Genomic DNA, 17,909 nt, shown 5'->3' on the forward strand with positions numbered 1-17,909 from the left:
TGGCAGGGACCGGGATGAACTGAAGTACACAGGCCTTATCTAAAGTGGACACCTGCTTCTCAGCCCCCACTCACTGATGCCACAAAGACCGCAGGCCCACGATTGCTAAATCTCCAGTGTTTTCACTGGAGAATCTTGGTAACCAGAGTTTTAAAGTAATGTTCCTTGATAGGAAATGTTGACAGCTGGTACAGAATTCTTCAAAATGCTATGGCCAAACATTTGACCTTAGAGGATGTAGAAGCCTCAGTTTATCACAACAGATGGGTGGCCAGTGAGGACCAGGGGCCGATGACAAGATGGAGGAAGCTGTCCTGGAGGTGTGTGCGGCATCCTGAGCTCTGTGCGGGAAACCGAGTCAGGCTTCGGTTAGATTCAGCAGATAAAAATAGAGTTTTTTTTTTTTTTAACATGAGAGAAAATGCTTCACTTCGAAGCATAATAGGAAATATCCATATTCAAAACACACAATTAAAAGAAGACTGAAATAAAACAGCAGCAGCAAAGGCAGAAACTTTATATAAGACAAACTAAATCTGAGTCTGAGCTGGCCCAGGCTTCTAGATACAAAATTCCTGAAGGAAGGTGGTGACTGGCCCTGTAAGAGGCACTGAGATCTTTTAAGACTGGGCCAGCACAGATCAGAGAGCTGGTGTTATTCCTCAGACCAGGCCTGAGGCTTTGGCTTCACATACTCATAAACAGGAAGGCATTGTAATTCTATATATGTTCTATATCTTTATAGAATATTTGGTAATCTAGTCTGCGCTATTAAGACTACTTGTACGTATAATAAACATGCTGAGTAAGCCTGTACACTGTCCATCCGTCATGTTGCTTCTCATCTAATTCCTCCGAGAGCCCTGAAAGAAGTCCATTCAGGATGGAAGTAGAAACATCCAAACCTTTGTGAATGCATCACAGTATTACAGCCATGATCGAGACCTCCAGGCTACCTATTGCAAACTGGTTTCAGGGCCAAGGGTGTCCCTCTGACTTCTGCCCCTGAGATCAGTGGAGTCAACAGAGAGAGAGGAGTAAGGTGGTTTGGGATGCTGAATCCGCACCATCTGGCTCCTGGTCTCAGCACTGCACTGACGCTGCCCCCAGCGAGGCCGTAAGAGCCCCCTTGGGAACGCCCCTGGGGCACCTCTCAGGCTTCTCCCCCAAGTTCTCAGCAGCAGCGTCACCGTGGACCACTTCCTCCTTCCATGCTATCTTGGTGGCGTCATGCTCCCCCGTCTTCTCTCTTATCTTGGGGAGACCTTCTTCCCTTTCCCCTTCTCTGCTTCCCCCTTGTCTACCACACCTCGGGGTGCTGGGTTTCTTGGGCTGCTTCCTTCTCGTGCTTCTGGGCCATCACTTCTATCCATGGCTTTGCTTACACTCACGCTGACTCCCCAGCTTTGATCTTCAGCTCAAGCTCCAGCCAACCTGATGACTTCACTTCGTATCTCATAGACCCTGTCAACCCAACGTGCCAAAACAGTCGTTTCTTCCTCCCACCCAAGCCTGCTCCTCTTCTCAGTGATGGTGCCACCACCTGCCCCCATTATATAAACCTGTGGTCATCCTGGACACCTCCCTCTCTGTCGCCCCTCACCTCCAGTCCATTACCACATCCTGATTATTCTAGTAACAAAGTCTATCTCCAAACCGTGCTTTTCTTGCCATCACCCCTGCCTCTGCTCTGTTTCAAGCTCTCAGCTATCAGCAGCTCTTCATTGGTCTTCTCTCGCCATATTGCCTCCTCCAAGCCATTCTGTATCCTGCCCCCATACTGCGCTTTTGAAAACCCACATGGTATCGTATTACATCTTACTAAAACTCTTTCCAGTAGCTTCCCATTGCACTTAGGGTAAAGTATGAATTTCTTTCTTTGTTTTTTCATTTTTCAGTTGTATTAGGTAGAATTGTTACAATTGGACTACACATATACAGTGTATTGCATGTAAATACATATAACAATATACTGCACATATTTTTGAAATTTACATATATGTACTGTTCGTTGTTTCTAATAACGTTTAGAGCTTTAGCTTTTTAAACTTACATAGTTATTAAAGGAATAAAGCCAACCACAAAGTAAGAATTAATTCAAAAAGATACATATACCCTGCTGTTAACAGCAATATTATTTATAATTGCCAAGATATGGAAACATCGTTAAGTGCACATCAATACATGAATGGATAAAGAAGATGTAGCATATATATGTAATGGAATACAACTCACCCATAAGAAAGAAGGATATTTTGCCATTCGCAGCTCTTCCTTCACTTTTTTTTCCACTTCAAAAACCAGAATATTATAACTGGCATATAAACATTTCCATTGCATCAAAAAGAACAAAATTCCTAGAAATAAATTTAACCAAGGAGGTTACCTATACTCTGAAAACTGTAAAACATTGATAAAGGAAATTGAAGATGATACGAAGAAATGGAAAGATATCTTGTGCTCTTGGATTGGAAGAATCAACATTATCAAAATGGCCGTACTACCCAAAGCGATCTGCAGATCCAGTGCAACCCCTGTCAAAATACTCACGACATATTTCACAGAACTAGAACAAACAATTCCAAAATGTACATGGAACCATGTAAGACCCCAAACTGCCAAAGCAATCTTTATGGGTCTTTTTTTTCCCTCGTTCTTTTTGTTCTCTTTACTTATGGTTTGATGACTAGAGAAGTATAAATTTCTTAGCATTTTGTGCAAGGCCCTGCAGAACCTGCCTTCTGACTGTCTCACTGGCATCGGTCATGTACTTGACCCACAAACCACACAGTCTTGCAGTTCCTTAAGTGGCCTGAGTTCCTCCTGACTCAGAGCCAGGCCCTGCCTGGAGAGCTACTACCCATCTGCCACTACACCTGCCCTTGGTCTGGTCAGTCCTTTCTCACCCTCCAGGGCTCTGTTCGAGGTTACTTCCTCAGGACAGTTTCTCCAAGGCAGCTTAGACTCTTGAATATGGAGGGCTCATCATGGCACTTCTTTGTTTAATGCCTGAGCCCTCTGTTCCTTTACCTAGAATGTCCCCTGTGCCTTGACCGGTGCCTGAGGCTGAGCAGACACTCTGTGGATCTGTGTTGAGTAAATGAATGTAGCCAGGACAGGCACTGGCTTCCAAATAGCTGCAGCGCGGGAATGTTCTCAGGTCACCCAGAATCCTGGCAACCTAGGGAGAGTTAACAATTTATTTTAAAATACTTGTAATTTAATATTTATAAGTCTTAATTAGATTTAGTCTTGAAGATTGATTTTTCCTAAATTAAAAAATTTTTTGAAAATAGGTTGAGAAATGAGTTATTAGCTATTTGCAGTTATATAAAAGTTATCTCACGGAGGAGGATAGGAGAGGCAAGTGGTTTAAATATCGTGTGACACCTTCCTGTGTTGCTGGAGGTACTGTAAGCCCTCGCAGGAGGTAAGTTTGACCGTGTGCATCGCAGCCCTACATGTCTCTATGCGCCTTGATGACACGGCAAAAAGTGGTGTCACGCTCCTGGCAGAGGTGTAAATACGTTTGACTCTTCTGGAAAGCAGTTTGGCCACATCTCTTTAGAGCTTTATGTTGTATTCCTGGGGCTCTAAATGGTACCTAACTAACGTCTTACATGGCTACCTTCCTCAAGGAGATCTTCCCTGAGCACTCGCCACCCTTGAGCCAGGTACGCTTTACCTGGCTTTTTGTAACACTTATCACATCTGTAACTACTTGTTCAACATCCGTCTCCCCTCCTGAGTTCTAAGTTCCATGAGAGTCGGGGTGGTACTTGTTCCATTTGTCCCTATATCCTTTGGACTGGCAGAGTGCCTTATGCACATCAAGATAAATACTCACTGAATAAAATGAATTGAGAAAGCCTCCTACATAGAAAGACTGAGCCCCAATAAAAATATTGATAGTTAACCGTCCCAGAAAGGATAACATGTCCTGACACTGTCGTGGGTGCTTTATGTGGTGAAACGGTCACTGCGGCCCTTGAGTTTCCTGCTCTCACAGATGGAGGACTGAGGCACAGAGACGTTAACTAGCTTGTTCCAAGTTCAGATCAACCAACTAGTGAGTGGTCTGTCAAAACCTTATTTGTAACAGACAAAAATTGGAGACAATCTATGTTGTTTGAATGGAATATCCTGCAGTTATTTAGAATCTAGGTTTTCAAAAGGTGGGTAGTAACAGAAAGATGGGGGTAATATAATATTTACAGCCCCCTAGTCCAGTGGATGCTGCTGTGACAGTGCCCTCCACCGGCCACATGGCACCCATGCTTGGGTTCCAGAGTTACAGCTCTTAGTTCTCACGAGGTGTGTGGGGCCGGGGCAGAGGCCAGACAGAGAAGGGACATCTGGAGGATGGGAGTGTTTCAGGGAGGGAACTGGGTGAACAGGTCCTGAAACGAGAGGCTGCGTGAACCTTTGAGGAAGTGAGAGAAATTCAGTGCGTCTGGGGGGAAGTTATAAGAGATGAGGCTGGAGAGGTAAGCAGAGGTCAGATGGAGAGGATCTTTGAGTTTTATCCTGAGGCAGCATTGCCCCTCGTGATCACTGCCGGCGTGGACGTGACAAGTTGCAGGTGCCTATCTTAGCATCTGAGAAAGTCCAGGTATTAGTTTTGGTAGGAGAGATACATTTGTACTTTTACTAGAACAGTTGGCTGAAGTTGTAAGTGAAGACTACATATGGAATGTGGAAAATTAAAAGAATCTGAGATTTGAGGTCTGGGCCTACAGGCAAAAATTTTTCAGAGCCTGTAAGAAAATCTTTGCTTTCAGCTAATTGTCCTAAAGCTGCCTTTTACCCTCTTTGAACTGGGTTGTTTGCTTTCTGTTTGAGACATCTGAGCCAATGCAGTTCTTTGGTTTAAAACCGTAGTGGGGGGTGGGTAGGATATAGCTCAGTGGTAGAGTGCATGCTTAGCATGCATGAGGCCCTGGGTTCAATCCCCAGTACCTGCATTAAAAAAAAAAAAAAAAAAAAGAGTAGTCAGTTCTGTCCTCCTTTGTCTGGAAAAAGTTAGTTCAGGCTAAAAGTTTCCATTTAGATACAGTGACCTAAATGTGGGGTTTTAATAGCTTGGAGTGCCTTCTCTTCAGAGGCTAATGGGCTTTAGAGTATCTTGGCTGTTTTATGTTGGTTTCATCAGTGTAACATCTGGAGCGGGAATTTCACATCTTAAAGATTCAGAGGGATTTTACAAAGGAAATGGGCGCATAACTGCCTTTGTGAGTACCTCTGTTGCCGGCTGTTTCTGTCCTCCCTGTCCACGCAGACATGCTAGAGCGTGCAGCTCGAGGGCCTCAGCTTTTCTCCTTCAGCCTTTTATCACGTATGGATTTTGCCTGTGATTACTACCTCTCTCTACATGGCGAATCACCTGGAGGATTTTGGAAAGATTCCTGAGACCAATTCAGGATCTCTGGGGATGCGGCCTGGGCAGCTGTAGTTTTCAAAAGTTCCCCTGGTGATTCTGATACAGGGTTGTCTACTGCTGCATTAACAAACCACCCCCAAACTTAGAACCTTAAAAAGAATGATTTCTTGTTTCTCACAATTCTGTGGCTTGGCTAAGTGCTCCTTCAGCTGGTGTGGCCTGGGTTCACTCAAGCAGCTGTGCTAGGTGGGGGTCGGCAGGGGCTGAGCTCAGCTGGGCACCTGGGCCCCGCTCTGCTCGTGGTGTTTCGTCCTGGCTGCTTCAGGGCTGAATCTGGGTGGGTCTGGTGATTTGCTCTGACTGCTAGATTGAGGCAGAACTTACGTCCCAGGATTCCCGGGATTCCCGAGACCAGGCCTTAAGAAGCCTCTCGGCTTCCTCCTCTGCTCTCTTAGATCATGGCCTGGAGGCCCTCCCACCCTGAGGAAAGTTAACCATTTTTGCTCTCTCCACAATAGTTTGCCTAGTTGTAGTGTTGCCAGTAGGATCTTGGACAGAAGGGGCCAGAAAGCCAAGTATAAGGTTTATCTCTGCCAACACCACCATTCATTCCTGGCCATTTTTTCGCGGATACACACCTTCAGGCACATCAGATTGGAGAATCTTCCTCATTTTTCTGTTTTAAAATGTTTCATCAGCCTAGGAAACCTGGTTAGCCTAGGAAACCTGGTTTCCTTGTTCATTCACAAATATTTATTGAATGCCTATCATGTGCAAGGCCGGTGCTGGGGGTCCATCATTTTGAGTAGACGAGAGAACACAGACCCTGATGTCATGGTCCATGTGTTCTGTGGACTGTATCTGTTGTGTTAATGACAGGATATTAGACAATCAATTAAACAATTACCTAGTAATTCTGAAGGGTTCACATTTCAGGGGGCCTGCGGGGGACACTGAACCAGTCTGGGGAGATCAGGGAGGACCCTTTAGGAGGGGACATTTGATCTGAGTCTTAAAGGATGAGTTTGTATTAACTCAAAACCACCTCCCTCTTTTTCATTCTTTTTTTTTCCAGCCTTCTCATATCTCTCTTTGCCTTCACCCACCACCTGGGTTATGATAATTTTTCACTTACAAGCTGCTAACAAACAGCTCATGAAGTCAGACAGTACTGTTTACAGCCTTCTTCAATCCAAGACAAGAATTTTTTCTAAAAGACAGCTTTCTTTTATTGGACCAAAATTAGAGACAGCTGTCTTTGACAACCTCAATTTAGCACCTTGCTTTTTTGTGTTTTCAGCAACTCAAGCACCCCAACCTTGTCAGCCTTATTGAAGTCTTCAGGAGGAAGCGGAAGCTTCACCTGGTGTTTGAGTACTGTGACCACACCGTGCTCCATGAACTGGACAGACACCAGAGAGGGTGAGTGATCCATGCCTTACAAATACAACACAGCAAGATGCGCCAGGGCTTGCGAGGGAAGATTAGCAATGACCTTTTTTTCAGATTGGGCAAGGACAGCCAGTGTTTGGACAGCATACTCTGCTGCTGATGGGTTACCAGAAAATGTTGGGAGGGATTAACAGGTGCACACCTGGTATTTTATATATAAAATAGATAAACAACAAGGACCTACTGTACAGCACAGGGAACTGTATTCAATATCTTATAATAAACTATAATGGAAAAGAATCTGGAAAAGTATTTATATATATAACTGAATCACTTTTCTGTACACCTGAAACTAACACAACATTGTAAATCAACTATACTTCAATTTAAAAAATAATTTTTAAAAATGTTGGGAAAGAGATCATAATTAATCATTTTCATGAAGTAGCAGCGTTATCAGGTTTAACTTGATTTCTTTAGCACATTATCTCTGATAGAGGCTCTCTCGGTCTTTAAGAAAGAAAAGGCAGGGTTGTGTTACTCCATGCCTGACTAGGGAAATGTGAGGACTTGGAGATTGAAAGGAAGGGTTCAAAGACTATGGCCAAGAGGAAGTTTAAGACTAACACAAACGTGGTGCTTCATCTAAAGCAGTCTGGGTGTGTGGTCTGCTGTATTGGTCAGGACTTGTTTGGTTGGTTACAAATGACAAGAACCTAACTGAAGCCAGTGTAGGTGGAAAAGGAATGTGGTGGTGGCTGTAACCGTGAAGGACAAGTGTGACCCGGGAGGCCCCGCTGATCTTACTGCACATCTCTCCCTAGTGTATGTGACGCCTTTGTGTGCAGTAGAAGACTTGGTGAGCAGACAGAGCCTTTGTTTGAAAAAAGGAGGGGAATTCCCTCCCTCTGGTTGAAGGTAGCCCCTTGCCAGGGTGTGCAGAGTGCAGGGTGGATTTTGGCTCCCAGGCACTCCTCTGCTGCGTGTTTTAAGGCAGAACGCCCTAGGTGGTGGAAGGAAAAAATATGAAATAGAAAGCATGGCCGCAGGCTTTTGCCAACCTATGTAGCCATTCTAGAAGAAAGGAAGCTCTGGAGGAAGGTAGTATTTGCATAAAAGTCCAGTGGGAGACTCTAACTGGCTCTTAGCTCTGGTAATGCAGCCAGTCACTGCACCAGAGGGAGAGAGTAACATGATTAGAAGGCCCTGGGAGATAATTCAGAGTGGGTCAATCAAAGAAGACTTCATAGAGGAGGTGGCCTTTGAGTTGAAAGGTAAGAAGAGAGGTCGAACATGGAAGGATATCCCAACTCCTTCTTTTGCAGTGATCTGGGGAGCCCAGCTTTGTCTGGGACAGCATGCTCGGTGCACTGTAGATCAGAATGACGGCATGGCGCCCCATCCTGGCTTACGTTCACACTCCAGTAGCTGGAGGCGGAGGCTTTTTCAAGTCTTGCCCTAGGACTTGCTTTGCTGTGTGGTGGTGGTTATATATGATCCACCGTGACCTCTGAGCAGATGGGATTACAGTGGCTTATGGTTTGTGAGTGACCGTGGCACAGGCTTTTCCTGTTAATGTACACAACCAGAGACAGCCAAGAGAATGGACACCTTCCTCCCTTCAGAAAGTCATTGATACAGAGAAATTATGTGTTCAAGGGCAAAAGCATTTAGTATGTTGATGTTTGTTGGCCCTTTGACAGCTTGCAAGTGACATTTCAGTGAAACCTGTTAGTGTAAGTTACTGGGAGGTGTTATAGGGAGTTTGATTAATCACGTTAGGGTCACTTGGAAACACTGATTAGTAGGGAGTTGTAAGTAATTGGGAATTAGTCCTTTTTTTAGCATATATAGTTTAAGCAGAAGGAAAGAAAGGGTGAGGAGTGATGAGTCTTGGAAGCAGATTTTTAAATTTTAATTCCACTGGCTAAAATCTGTTATATGTGTTCCAGAAAATGCTTTAATATGGAGGTGGGTCAGAGAAGGGAAAGACCAGACGTATATGAGTGGTTAAATACGAGCAACTTCATTTCCAAATGATGTGTCATGGTTTGTCAAAGATAAGATTGACTTAAGGAACAGTAATAAATGAGCAAGTTTGAAAATAAGATTTATTCTAAACCAGATCATATCCATTCATTTTTAAGCTTAAGGATTTTTGTTTGTGTATTTTAAAAATAAAAGTTACTTTCCATTATACTGTTTGGCAATTCTCTGATCTATTTTAAATGCAATTTCAAAATTTTGCTTGTCATCATTTAAGGAGTAAATGTTATTAAACTGTCAACCAAAGCTTTGAAATTCATAGGAAACTTTTTTTTTCAATTTAGAGATCTCATACTATAAAATAGAACTTTGTAAGTACATTCCCAGTAAATGTGGGTCAGTATCTGAGACCTGTAGCAAGCTGCTTCCCGATGTCCTCACCTGTAAAAATGAGAGTTTAGTAGCAGGTAAAGGGTAAGGGAACTTCCAGCTCTATAGCGTTATGAATTGATGATCTAATGCCCTGGAGCTCAGAAGACTCTGGGTTCTCCTTTAATTTCGTATTTGACCTGTTAGACAATATTGGCAGAGCTAATGCTGGTGTTTTCCCTGCCTGGAGCTACGTTGGTCCTCCCTGGGTTTGCACATTTACTCTAAGAACACCCTGTAATCACTACATTTCTGGGTACAAATTTCTAAAATATAAAGTGGATCATACCACTTCCCTACATAAATCCTTTAATAGCTCCCCAAAGCTTCCTGGTGTGGTAAAACCTCTACATGGGATACGAGATCTCACTTGCTCTGCAAGATCGCCCCATTTCCCACCAGGTTCCAATCCCACAGAATCATCTGCCTTCTAGGCTTCAGGGCACCTGGGCTGCCCTGCTTTCTCTACTCTGCCTGGCAAACTCCTGCTTGCACTTAGCTACAGCCTAAATGTGACCTCCTTGTGATGCCTACCTTAGGAGAGTCAGGAGTCCCTTCCTCTGGTGTCCTTTACATCTTCTGGGATTATTTATATTTGCACACTAAACTAGAAAATCTTCAAGGCCAAGAGCTGTACCTTCCTCACCTGTGTATCCTCAGTATCTTCCAGCTTCATTCTTGGCACTTGGGACATACCCCGTACTTTTTGTGGAATGACTGAGTCAGGAGACCAATAGATTGATACTTACAAGATGATTTTAAAGAAAAGTAATCATAACAGTGTTTTATTTTTCATTTTTAAATAGTTTGATTAAAATTTTCTAAACCCTAATATTGTCAACAGAAATTATCAATACACTGCTAGAGCAACCTGTCCAGAGGACAATTTGGCAATTTGGCAATGGGTCTACTTCTGATAATTTACCACAAGAAAATAATTAAGTATATGTGTAAAGATTTAGTTCTAAAAGTGTTTATTGTTAAAACGTTGCTTATAGTGAAAAAATTGGAAACAACAGAAATGTCCAATGATAGAGGCTTGGTTTAGTAAATTATAGTATGTCTTTACAGTGGAATACAGTGGAGCTGCTAAGAATCATGCTTGTAAGATAAAACAAACATCGACAGAAGAATGTGCATGAGCGATTGCAAAATGAAAAAAAGTGATGCTATAATAAAAATACATATTTCATTTTCATAGAATTTATATATAGGTAGAAAATAAAGAAAAGTCGTTAAAATGCACATTTTAATAGTGATTATCTCTGAGTTATGCTTGTTATAGCTATTTTTCTTTTTTAAGATATTTTCTCCGTTCTCCATTTATTACCATGGCAATGTTTTAACTACGAAAAATAGCTGTTGCTAAATCAGATTCAAAGACTTGGCTCTACTTTGAATCTGAAATGGATACTAATTCATCCTTTTATTAATATGTTTGTAACTTGTCGAACTCCTTTGGAAAGCTTTTGGAGAACTTTCACATTTATTCATTACTAACAAGCAAGTTTATGACCAAAGGTAATGTATCCTGCTACAGTGGCATAAATATGTTGCCCAATATAATTCTCAGTGCTGTGTTCGTATGGCTTATGTTCACTCTCAAACAAGCATATTCACATTCTTTATCTTCTGTAGGACTTAATATGCTTTGTACTTACTATTCTATAAACTACTGGTGTCTCCTTTGTCAAGGTTTCGAAAACAGCTGGTTCAGGTGTTCTCTCCTCACTTTTCTGCCCCTGAGTAAGTGCAGCCAGACACAGTACTTTCACCCATTTTCTCCTGTGCAGATTCCACTACCAGTAATTCCTCTTCTGATTCTTGTAGTGCGTTCAGAGAACATCTGGTGGGTAAAAGGTATCACCTAAAACGTTCAGTTTCTGACAATGGATTTCCAGAACTTTTATAAAACCCTAAAAATCACTTTTTTTAACCCTAAAAATCTTTTTTAGATTAAAAGTGATATATTGTTTGTTGTAAAAATGTTTCAAGTGACACAGAAACATATAGAAGTAAAATTAACAGTTTGAGAAACTGCTTTCTAATTACTTTTCTATGCATATATATATTTAAAGAGAGTGTTCTCTAAACTGTTCTTCATTTTTAAAGTATATTTGGGAGCTGTCTCCCTAGTCATACATACCTACTTTTGTATTTTTTAAATGGTTGTATGGAATTCCATTGTGCAAATATACCATGATTTCTTTATTCAATTCCCCCATTGGTAAATATTTAGATTGCCTTTAGTTTTTCACTATTACTAACAAGGCTACAGTGAACAACCACTTGCGTAAATATTTCTAGGATAAATGCCTAAGAATGTATTATTTCTACAAAAGCCTGGCCAGGCCTTTCATCCCCATCTTTGCTGTAGCCTTGTGTAGAAATGAAGCTTTGATGGATGTTGCTTGTGTGGCTCTGGTAATGTGACAAATATTAGATGAGTGGTGGACAGGACCGCTGCTGTATTGAGAACACTGGGAAGGGATCCATGTTCTTTCTTCGTCATCTCTTATTTCTGAAGGAAGATTTCAAAATCATTTGATCTCTTCACTTTCACACAGCAGTTGTTTATGTTTCTCTGTTCATTTCAATTTTGTTATCAGGACATTTAGGGTCACAATCCATCCTTCCCAAAACTTGGAGAGACAGAAGACTGCTTTCTGAGTGTTATTTTGTGAAACCAGCACATCATGCATCAGGGCAGAGATATGCAAAGAACTCTGAAAGAGATAGGATGGCTATGGGGCTGATTAGATTGACTGATGGTGTGCATTTTATCTAAGGACAAGACTTTCCTGATTTGGAGACGGGTGCAATTAAGCCATCTCATCCTAAAGGCAATAACCAGTCAAATTATGTACTTTTTCTCATTCTGACTCTTTGCTCACCAAACACCATTCTGATTATAACTTGACTTTCTTTACAGAATTGCCTACCAGGAGAGCATAAACTGGCACTCAGAATTTGAACATGGATGAAGAAATTGGCTTTCTGGTTTTATATATCAGGCTAGTAAATTTGTTTAATATTCACCTGCCCTTTTGAAATGGATACTGTCTTGGTGTGCTGACAAAATTAAGTGTCTGCATCGGCAAGCCGAGAAACCATTGTAAAAGGAGCCAACCTTGCCCGTTGTCCTTCCAAACAAAGCACCACATTCTCAGTGTTGCTGTGATGGGATGACTGATTGCCGCCCCAATTCTTATTCTTTCATATGCATTTCTACATATAATTTTTAGATCCATTATTAATAACTATAAGATATTACATCTAGTTATATTACCCTCTAACTATTCCTCCGTTGTTGAACATTGAGGCTGTCTCCAATATTTTGCCTGATAAATGATTCTGCTATCAAAATCTTCCTACAAATAGATTTTTCTTCTTTTGCACTTTTTCTTTAGAAGTTCTCAAAATGGGATTATTGGCTCATAAGGTTTGCCAAACTGAACAAATCTACCTTATCACCAATGATATGGATTTATATATATATTTTCCATATAGTTATACCACTTTGGTGCCTATTATTAAAATATATGATGAATGAATTCCATCAAACATATAAGGAAGACAGCAATCCTACACAAACTCTTTCAGAAAATATAGGAAGAAGAAACATTTCCCAAATCATTTTATGAGGCCAGTAGAGCCTGATACCAAACTAGACAAGGACATTTCAAGAAAAGAAAATGACAGATGAATATCCCTCCTGAACTTAGGTGCTCAAATCCTTAGCAAATTAAACCTAGCCACAGAGTGTAACAAAGAGTGACATACCGCTATTTCTTGATGTATTAATTTTTAGACATTATCTACAAACTTCCTGTTATGATAAAGGAGGCTTTAGCTCTTACACCATCATTTCCTCTGCTTCCCCTTACTTCTCCCCACCAAACAGTTGCATTAAAATTTTATTAATTCAGTATTCACCGTTTCCATTAGCATGCCTATGTAACTATTACTAGTTGAGCATTTTACCATACTAGGGTTTCTTTTTGTGCTTTTTCTGCAAATTAATATTTGCCGTGCTTAAACTTGCTTATTATTCAACCCTATTGCTAACTTGCCCCCACTGTTTTTAATAGCCTCTCAGCATACTTTCCCACAGGATAATCACATCAGGTAATCCGTTAGTTCCTTTTCTCCCCCTTGGTGACGGCCTGCCGTTAGACCCCCATTGTCTGTCTGTCTGGCTGGTTGTACTTCAGGCAGCCGACCAGCTGTCCTCCTGGGACTTCCCTTTGCTGTCATCCTTGGAATCCCCTCTGCATTCCTCTCTGGTTGGTTTCACTACTCTCTGGATCTTCTGTCTTCCTTCCTCTGGGTTTACTTACTTATTGTGGCCACGCATATCCTTCTCCAACTGGTTAAAGAGACAGTACAGTCACACAGACATCCAGACCGCAGACATTTCTAATGACAGTCCCTCACTCCTCCTTGGAGCCAAACACTTGGGAATCTTACACATTCCTGGGGATGAAATCCCCAAAGCAGGCAGGAAGAACTCTGTGAGGTCACGCTGGTGGAGGGCCCAGCAGTGCACTTCCCCCCTCTTCCCACCAACGGAGGACAAATTCCATTCCCCCATCCCCAAAGGAGTGCCTCTGCTGAGCTGAGCCACAGCCCAGGGGGTCCAGAGGAACCGCTGTGGCTCTCACCTGCTCTCACCACGTCTTGTCTTGCCAAAGATACTGCAAGCTGCCAGAGGGTGCGATCATGTCTCGTATTTCTCTTTACCTTCTGTGTAGTTCTAGTCAGGCCTTAGGAGGAGGTGAAATTAGATGGGTGTGGTCAACCCACCATCTTAGCCCAGAAGTCCTTTGAGATGCTTTTGTCCGTTGGCTTCAGTAACACTGTGTTCCTCTGAGTGTCCTCTTAGTTCACGTGGTGCTCAACCCCAGTCTCCTGATCTCTACATGCTGCCGGGCCTTGAGGCTTGACATTCTCTCCTTTTTCTGTATTCACTCCTCAGGTGGCTTCGTTTGGTCCTAAGGCTCTAAATGCCATCAATTTGCTTATGCTTCCCAGGTGTATATTTCCAGCTGGACCTTCTTTCTGAATTCAGAACTCTCTTCCCAGAGTCTTCCCTTGTACGAATGAGACACATGTCAACCAATCCACCCTCTCCTCCCTGAAACCAGCTCCTCCCCCATCATTCTCCACAGTAAAGGGCCCTACCAGGAACCAGCTTCTCAAGCTAAAACCTTGGTATCATTCCTTGATTCCTCTCTGCCTCTCACATCCAGTCTCTCAGAAAATCCAAAAGACTGTTTTTAAAATATAGCCCCACTCTGGCCGCTTCTAATCACCTTCACCACTACGTCAGATGTCGTCTTAAGCAGAGAAGCTTTCTGGGGCACCTGTATAAGATAGCACCCTTTCCAGCACAGCACCCTCTGTGCAGACCTGTGTATTCAGCCATAATACAACACCATGGAATAGATTCTCTTTTTCTTCCTTTCCGTATATGTAACTCCCTTCTCCAACGGTGAAAAGCTCAGCTTCTATCATCATCAGCTAAGAAGGATCTTAGAGATAGGTTCTGAGGCCCTGGCATTCCAGAGAAGAAACAGAGGAATAAAGAAGTGAAGTGACTTGGGCATATATCCGGAGAAAACTCTAACTGAAAAAGATACATGTACCCCAGTGTTCATAGCAGCACTGTTTACAATAGCCAAGACATGGAAGCAACCTAAATGTCCATCAATAGATGACTGGATAAAGAACATGTGGTATATTTATACAATGGAATAATTCAGCCATAAAAAAGAATGAAATAATGTCACTTGCAGGAACATGGATGGACCTAGAAATTATCATATGAAGTGAAGTAAGTCAGAGAAAGACAGCTATCATACGATATCACTTATATGTGGAATCTAAAAAAGATAACAAATTTTATTTACAAATCAGAAATAGACTCACTGACATGGAAAAAAAAAACAAACTTATGGTTACCAAAGGGGAAAGGGGGCAGGGAGGGGTAAATTAGGAGTTTGGGATTAACAGATATCTACACACTACTATATATAAACTAGATAAACAATAGGTCCGACTGTATATCACAGGGAACTACATTCAATACCTTATAATTACCTATAATGGAAAATAATCTGAAAAAGAATAGATTTATATATATATAACTGAATCACAGTGTACACCTGACACTAACAACATTGTAAATCAACTATACTTAAAAAAAAACTTAGAAAATTTTCAGTTAAAAAAAAAGAAAGAAATGAAGTGAGTAGCCAACCTAAGATGACAGTAGGTAGCTCATACGGAGTTTTTGCTTTTGAGAATTGTGTAACTGTGCTCAGCCTTAGAGGAGCATTCACTAATGCTTTTATAATTTACTTTTAAATGCTCCTTTTGCGTAATTTCTTTTGGGAAGTGTTCTTAGAGGTCAAAATTGCCTGGTACTGAATAATCTTACATTAATACTTAATTCATTAAATAATCAAAATCTTTTCTGGAAAAAGGTGGAGGCCGGGGGGAAGTACTTTCCCTGAAATTTCTTCTTCTGTGTTGTATTTTTCTAGGCCTTCTTTCGAGACAGGTGAGGTTTTTTTGGCACTCGTGCCACTAGAATAAGGAAGAGAATTTAGAGAAAAGTTCCTTCAGGCCAGGAATGTCCCAGCTCTTCTTCCTGGAAGTGGCCTCTTCATTTCCTCCACATTGTCCCACTGTTCCAGCATCCTCTTATCTGCTTGGCAGGATTTCCTGAACATCTGGCCTGCGACAACAGTGGCCTCAGAGCCCCTCCCAGAGGCTGGAAGTGACTTTTTTGGGTCACCTTGACACAAATACTCAAGAGTTTCCTCCCTGGTGTACTTACTTGTTCTGGCTGAGGACCACAACAATGTTGTTTAACGTTTGATTCGTAAAAATAATAAGTCCAACTGGTGGGGGGCGGGGTGTCTCTGAAAATAAATGTACTCTGTAGTTCATTTTGCTTATGGCCTAATATTTTTTTTAAAAAAATGCTTTCAGAGGAGGAGGTGTTTTTTGAGTTGCACAAAGGATCTGCTGAGGCCACTGGTTGCCCTGGTGATGTAAGCTTAGAGTCAGGGAGGCAGAGCTGGGAACAGTGGCATAAGGTTTAGATGCTGTGATGGGGACACGGCAGGAAGATGTGAGCAGGAGGCGGCTGGCCACCACAGAGGAGCAGTGTGAGGAAGGAACCAAGATGCCTATGTGGGCGTTGAATTGCAGGAACTTTGTTGCATGGTGCGCAGTCTAAACCTCTTCCTTACCTGCAGTAAAATCTTCATTACCTTAAAAAAAAAATAATGCTGCCTAGGGAGCCTGAAGAAACCAGGTGCCCATCTGTGGAAAACGAGTTCTGCTTCAAGGCAATCAGCTGGGGCAACTTGAAAGAATAAACAGCGTCTTTTATGCTCGACGTTTACTCGCTTCGCATCAGTGAAAAGCTCCCTATAGAAATGGAGCCCCAGTTACCAGGCAGTTCCCAGAGGTGTCCCAGATGTTCCAGGTGGGCACGAGTACTTGTTAAAATGCCTGTGGGTCTCATGGGCCCTCCCTCTAGACAGAGACGTTAGCTAGCATTGCTGTGACCTTGCTGTCCCTGGACTTCAGCGATGTTTCAATCACACGCTCTTTACTCCTTGGAATGCCGGTGCCGCGAGTTAGATGACTGTGTGTCACCTAGGATTTTTCACTGCTTAAGCCTGTCTTGGTTTACTTTCCATGAATTCCATGGCAACACTAAAGAATGTGTCTGTGTTGCTTCCTCTTCTTTTTTTTTTTTTTACTAGGGTACCAGCACATCTCGTGAAGAGCATAACTTGGCAGACATTACAAGCTGTAAATTTTTGCCATAAACACAACGTAAGTCTCATGCTCTCCCTCTAAAAATCAGAAGGCTGCCCTGAAGCTGAAGGGGAGCCTTTGAACAAAGTTTATATCATAGTTTTGTGGATAGAATTTTTCACCCAAATCTTCTTAAGCCTCGTTGGGGTAAGTCGAAGCTAAAAATGCCAACCTAGCTGTTCCTTTTTGTTCAGGTTTTAAAGGTGCATCTGTATGATTTTAAGAAAGTGGTTATATTTACAGTGATTAGAAACGACTCAGATTTAAGGTAGAGTTCCACTCACGTGCAGTTGGTGTTGGCCTGAAATACTCTGCAGTTGGGTTGGGGAACCTCAGGTGACTTGTGCATGTTGAGTTGCAGTAGGTGGAGTCCACATGCAACGCACATGTGCTAGTGCCTGCCTTGGTGAGACAGGAGCGCCCAGTCTGCAACGAAGCAGCCAGTGGAAACCTCGAACACTGGGCCTCTGCTAGGCCTAGGGGAAGGCACAGTGGACCGCTGCCCAGGTGATGTGACTCAACAGATGCCAGGAAACTTGCTGCTCCCTCCAGTACAACACTGCCTGCTGCCTGCACCCAGAAGCCAGACTCCAATATCAGAGCTTCAATCTGGCCTCAAGGGCAATTTCACCACCCTAGTCGTTGTCCTAACAACTGCCGGGCTCAGTTTAGCTGGTGGGGCTGAATCCCCTTCCTCTCACTGTTCTAAATGATTTTTTTTTTCCTGAAGCTGCCTTCCCAGAATTAAATGTGAGAGTAGCTAGCACTTGTCCACCTAGCTGAAGGCTACGATCCTTGTCCAAATGCACGTTTACCAGGGAGCGTGGACCCCTTACACGTGTTGCCCTTTTCTGCGAGTGAGGATTGGTGGTTTCCTGAGAGT

General features: G+C 42.4%; 1 protein-coding gene across 8 annotated transcripts in view; it reads left to right on the forward strand.

Annotated features, from left to right (window-relative positions):
• CDKL1 (cyclin dependent kinase like 1) overlaps positions 1-17,909 on the forward strand; it is a 50,987-nt gene that overhangs the window by 18,281 nt on the left and 14,797 nt on the right. For all 8 annotated transcript variants that reach the window (XR_012507531.1, XM_074365560.1, XM_074365561.1 and 5 more), the window contains exons 3-4: positions 6,681-6,802; positions 16,972-17,044. Coding sequence is in view for 7 of the 8 variants with exons in the window: in XM_074365560.1 (XP_074221661.1) it covers positions 6,681-6,802; positions 16,972-17,044 (195 nt within the window). In the remaining variant the exon portion in view is untranslated. The remainder of the gene's footprint in view (positions 1-6,680; positions 6,803-16,971; positions 17,045-17,909) is intronic.

The sequence above is a fragment of the Camelus bactrianus genome, chromosome 6, assembly GCF_048773025.1.
Source record: "Camelus bactrianus isolate YW-2024 breed Bactrian camel chromosome 6, ASM4877302v1, whole genome shotgun sequence".
NCBI lineage: Eukaryota > Metazoa > Chordata > Mammalia > Artiodactyla > Camelidae > Camelus > Camelus bactrianus.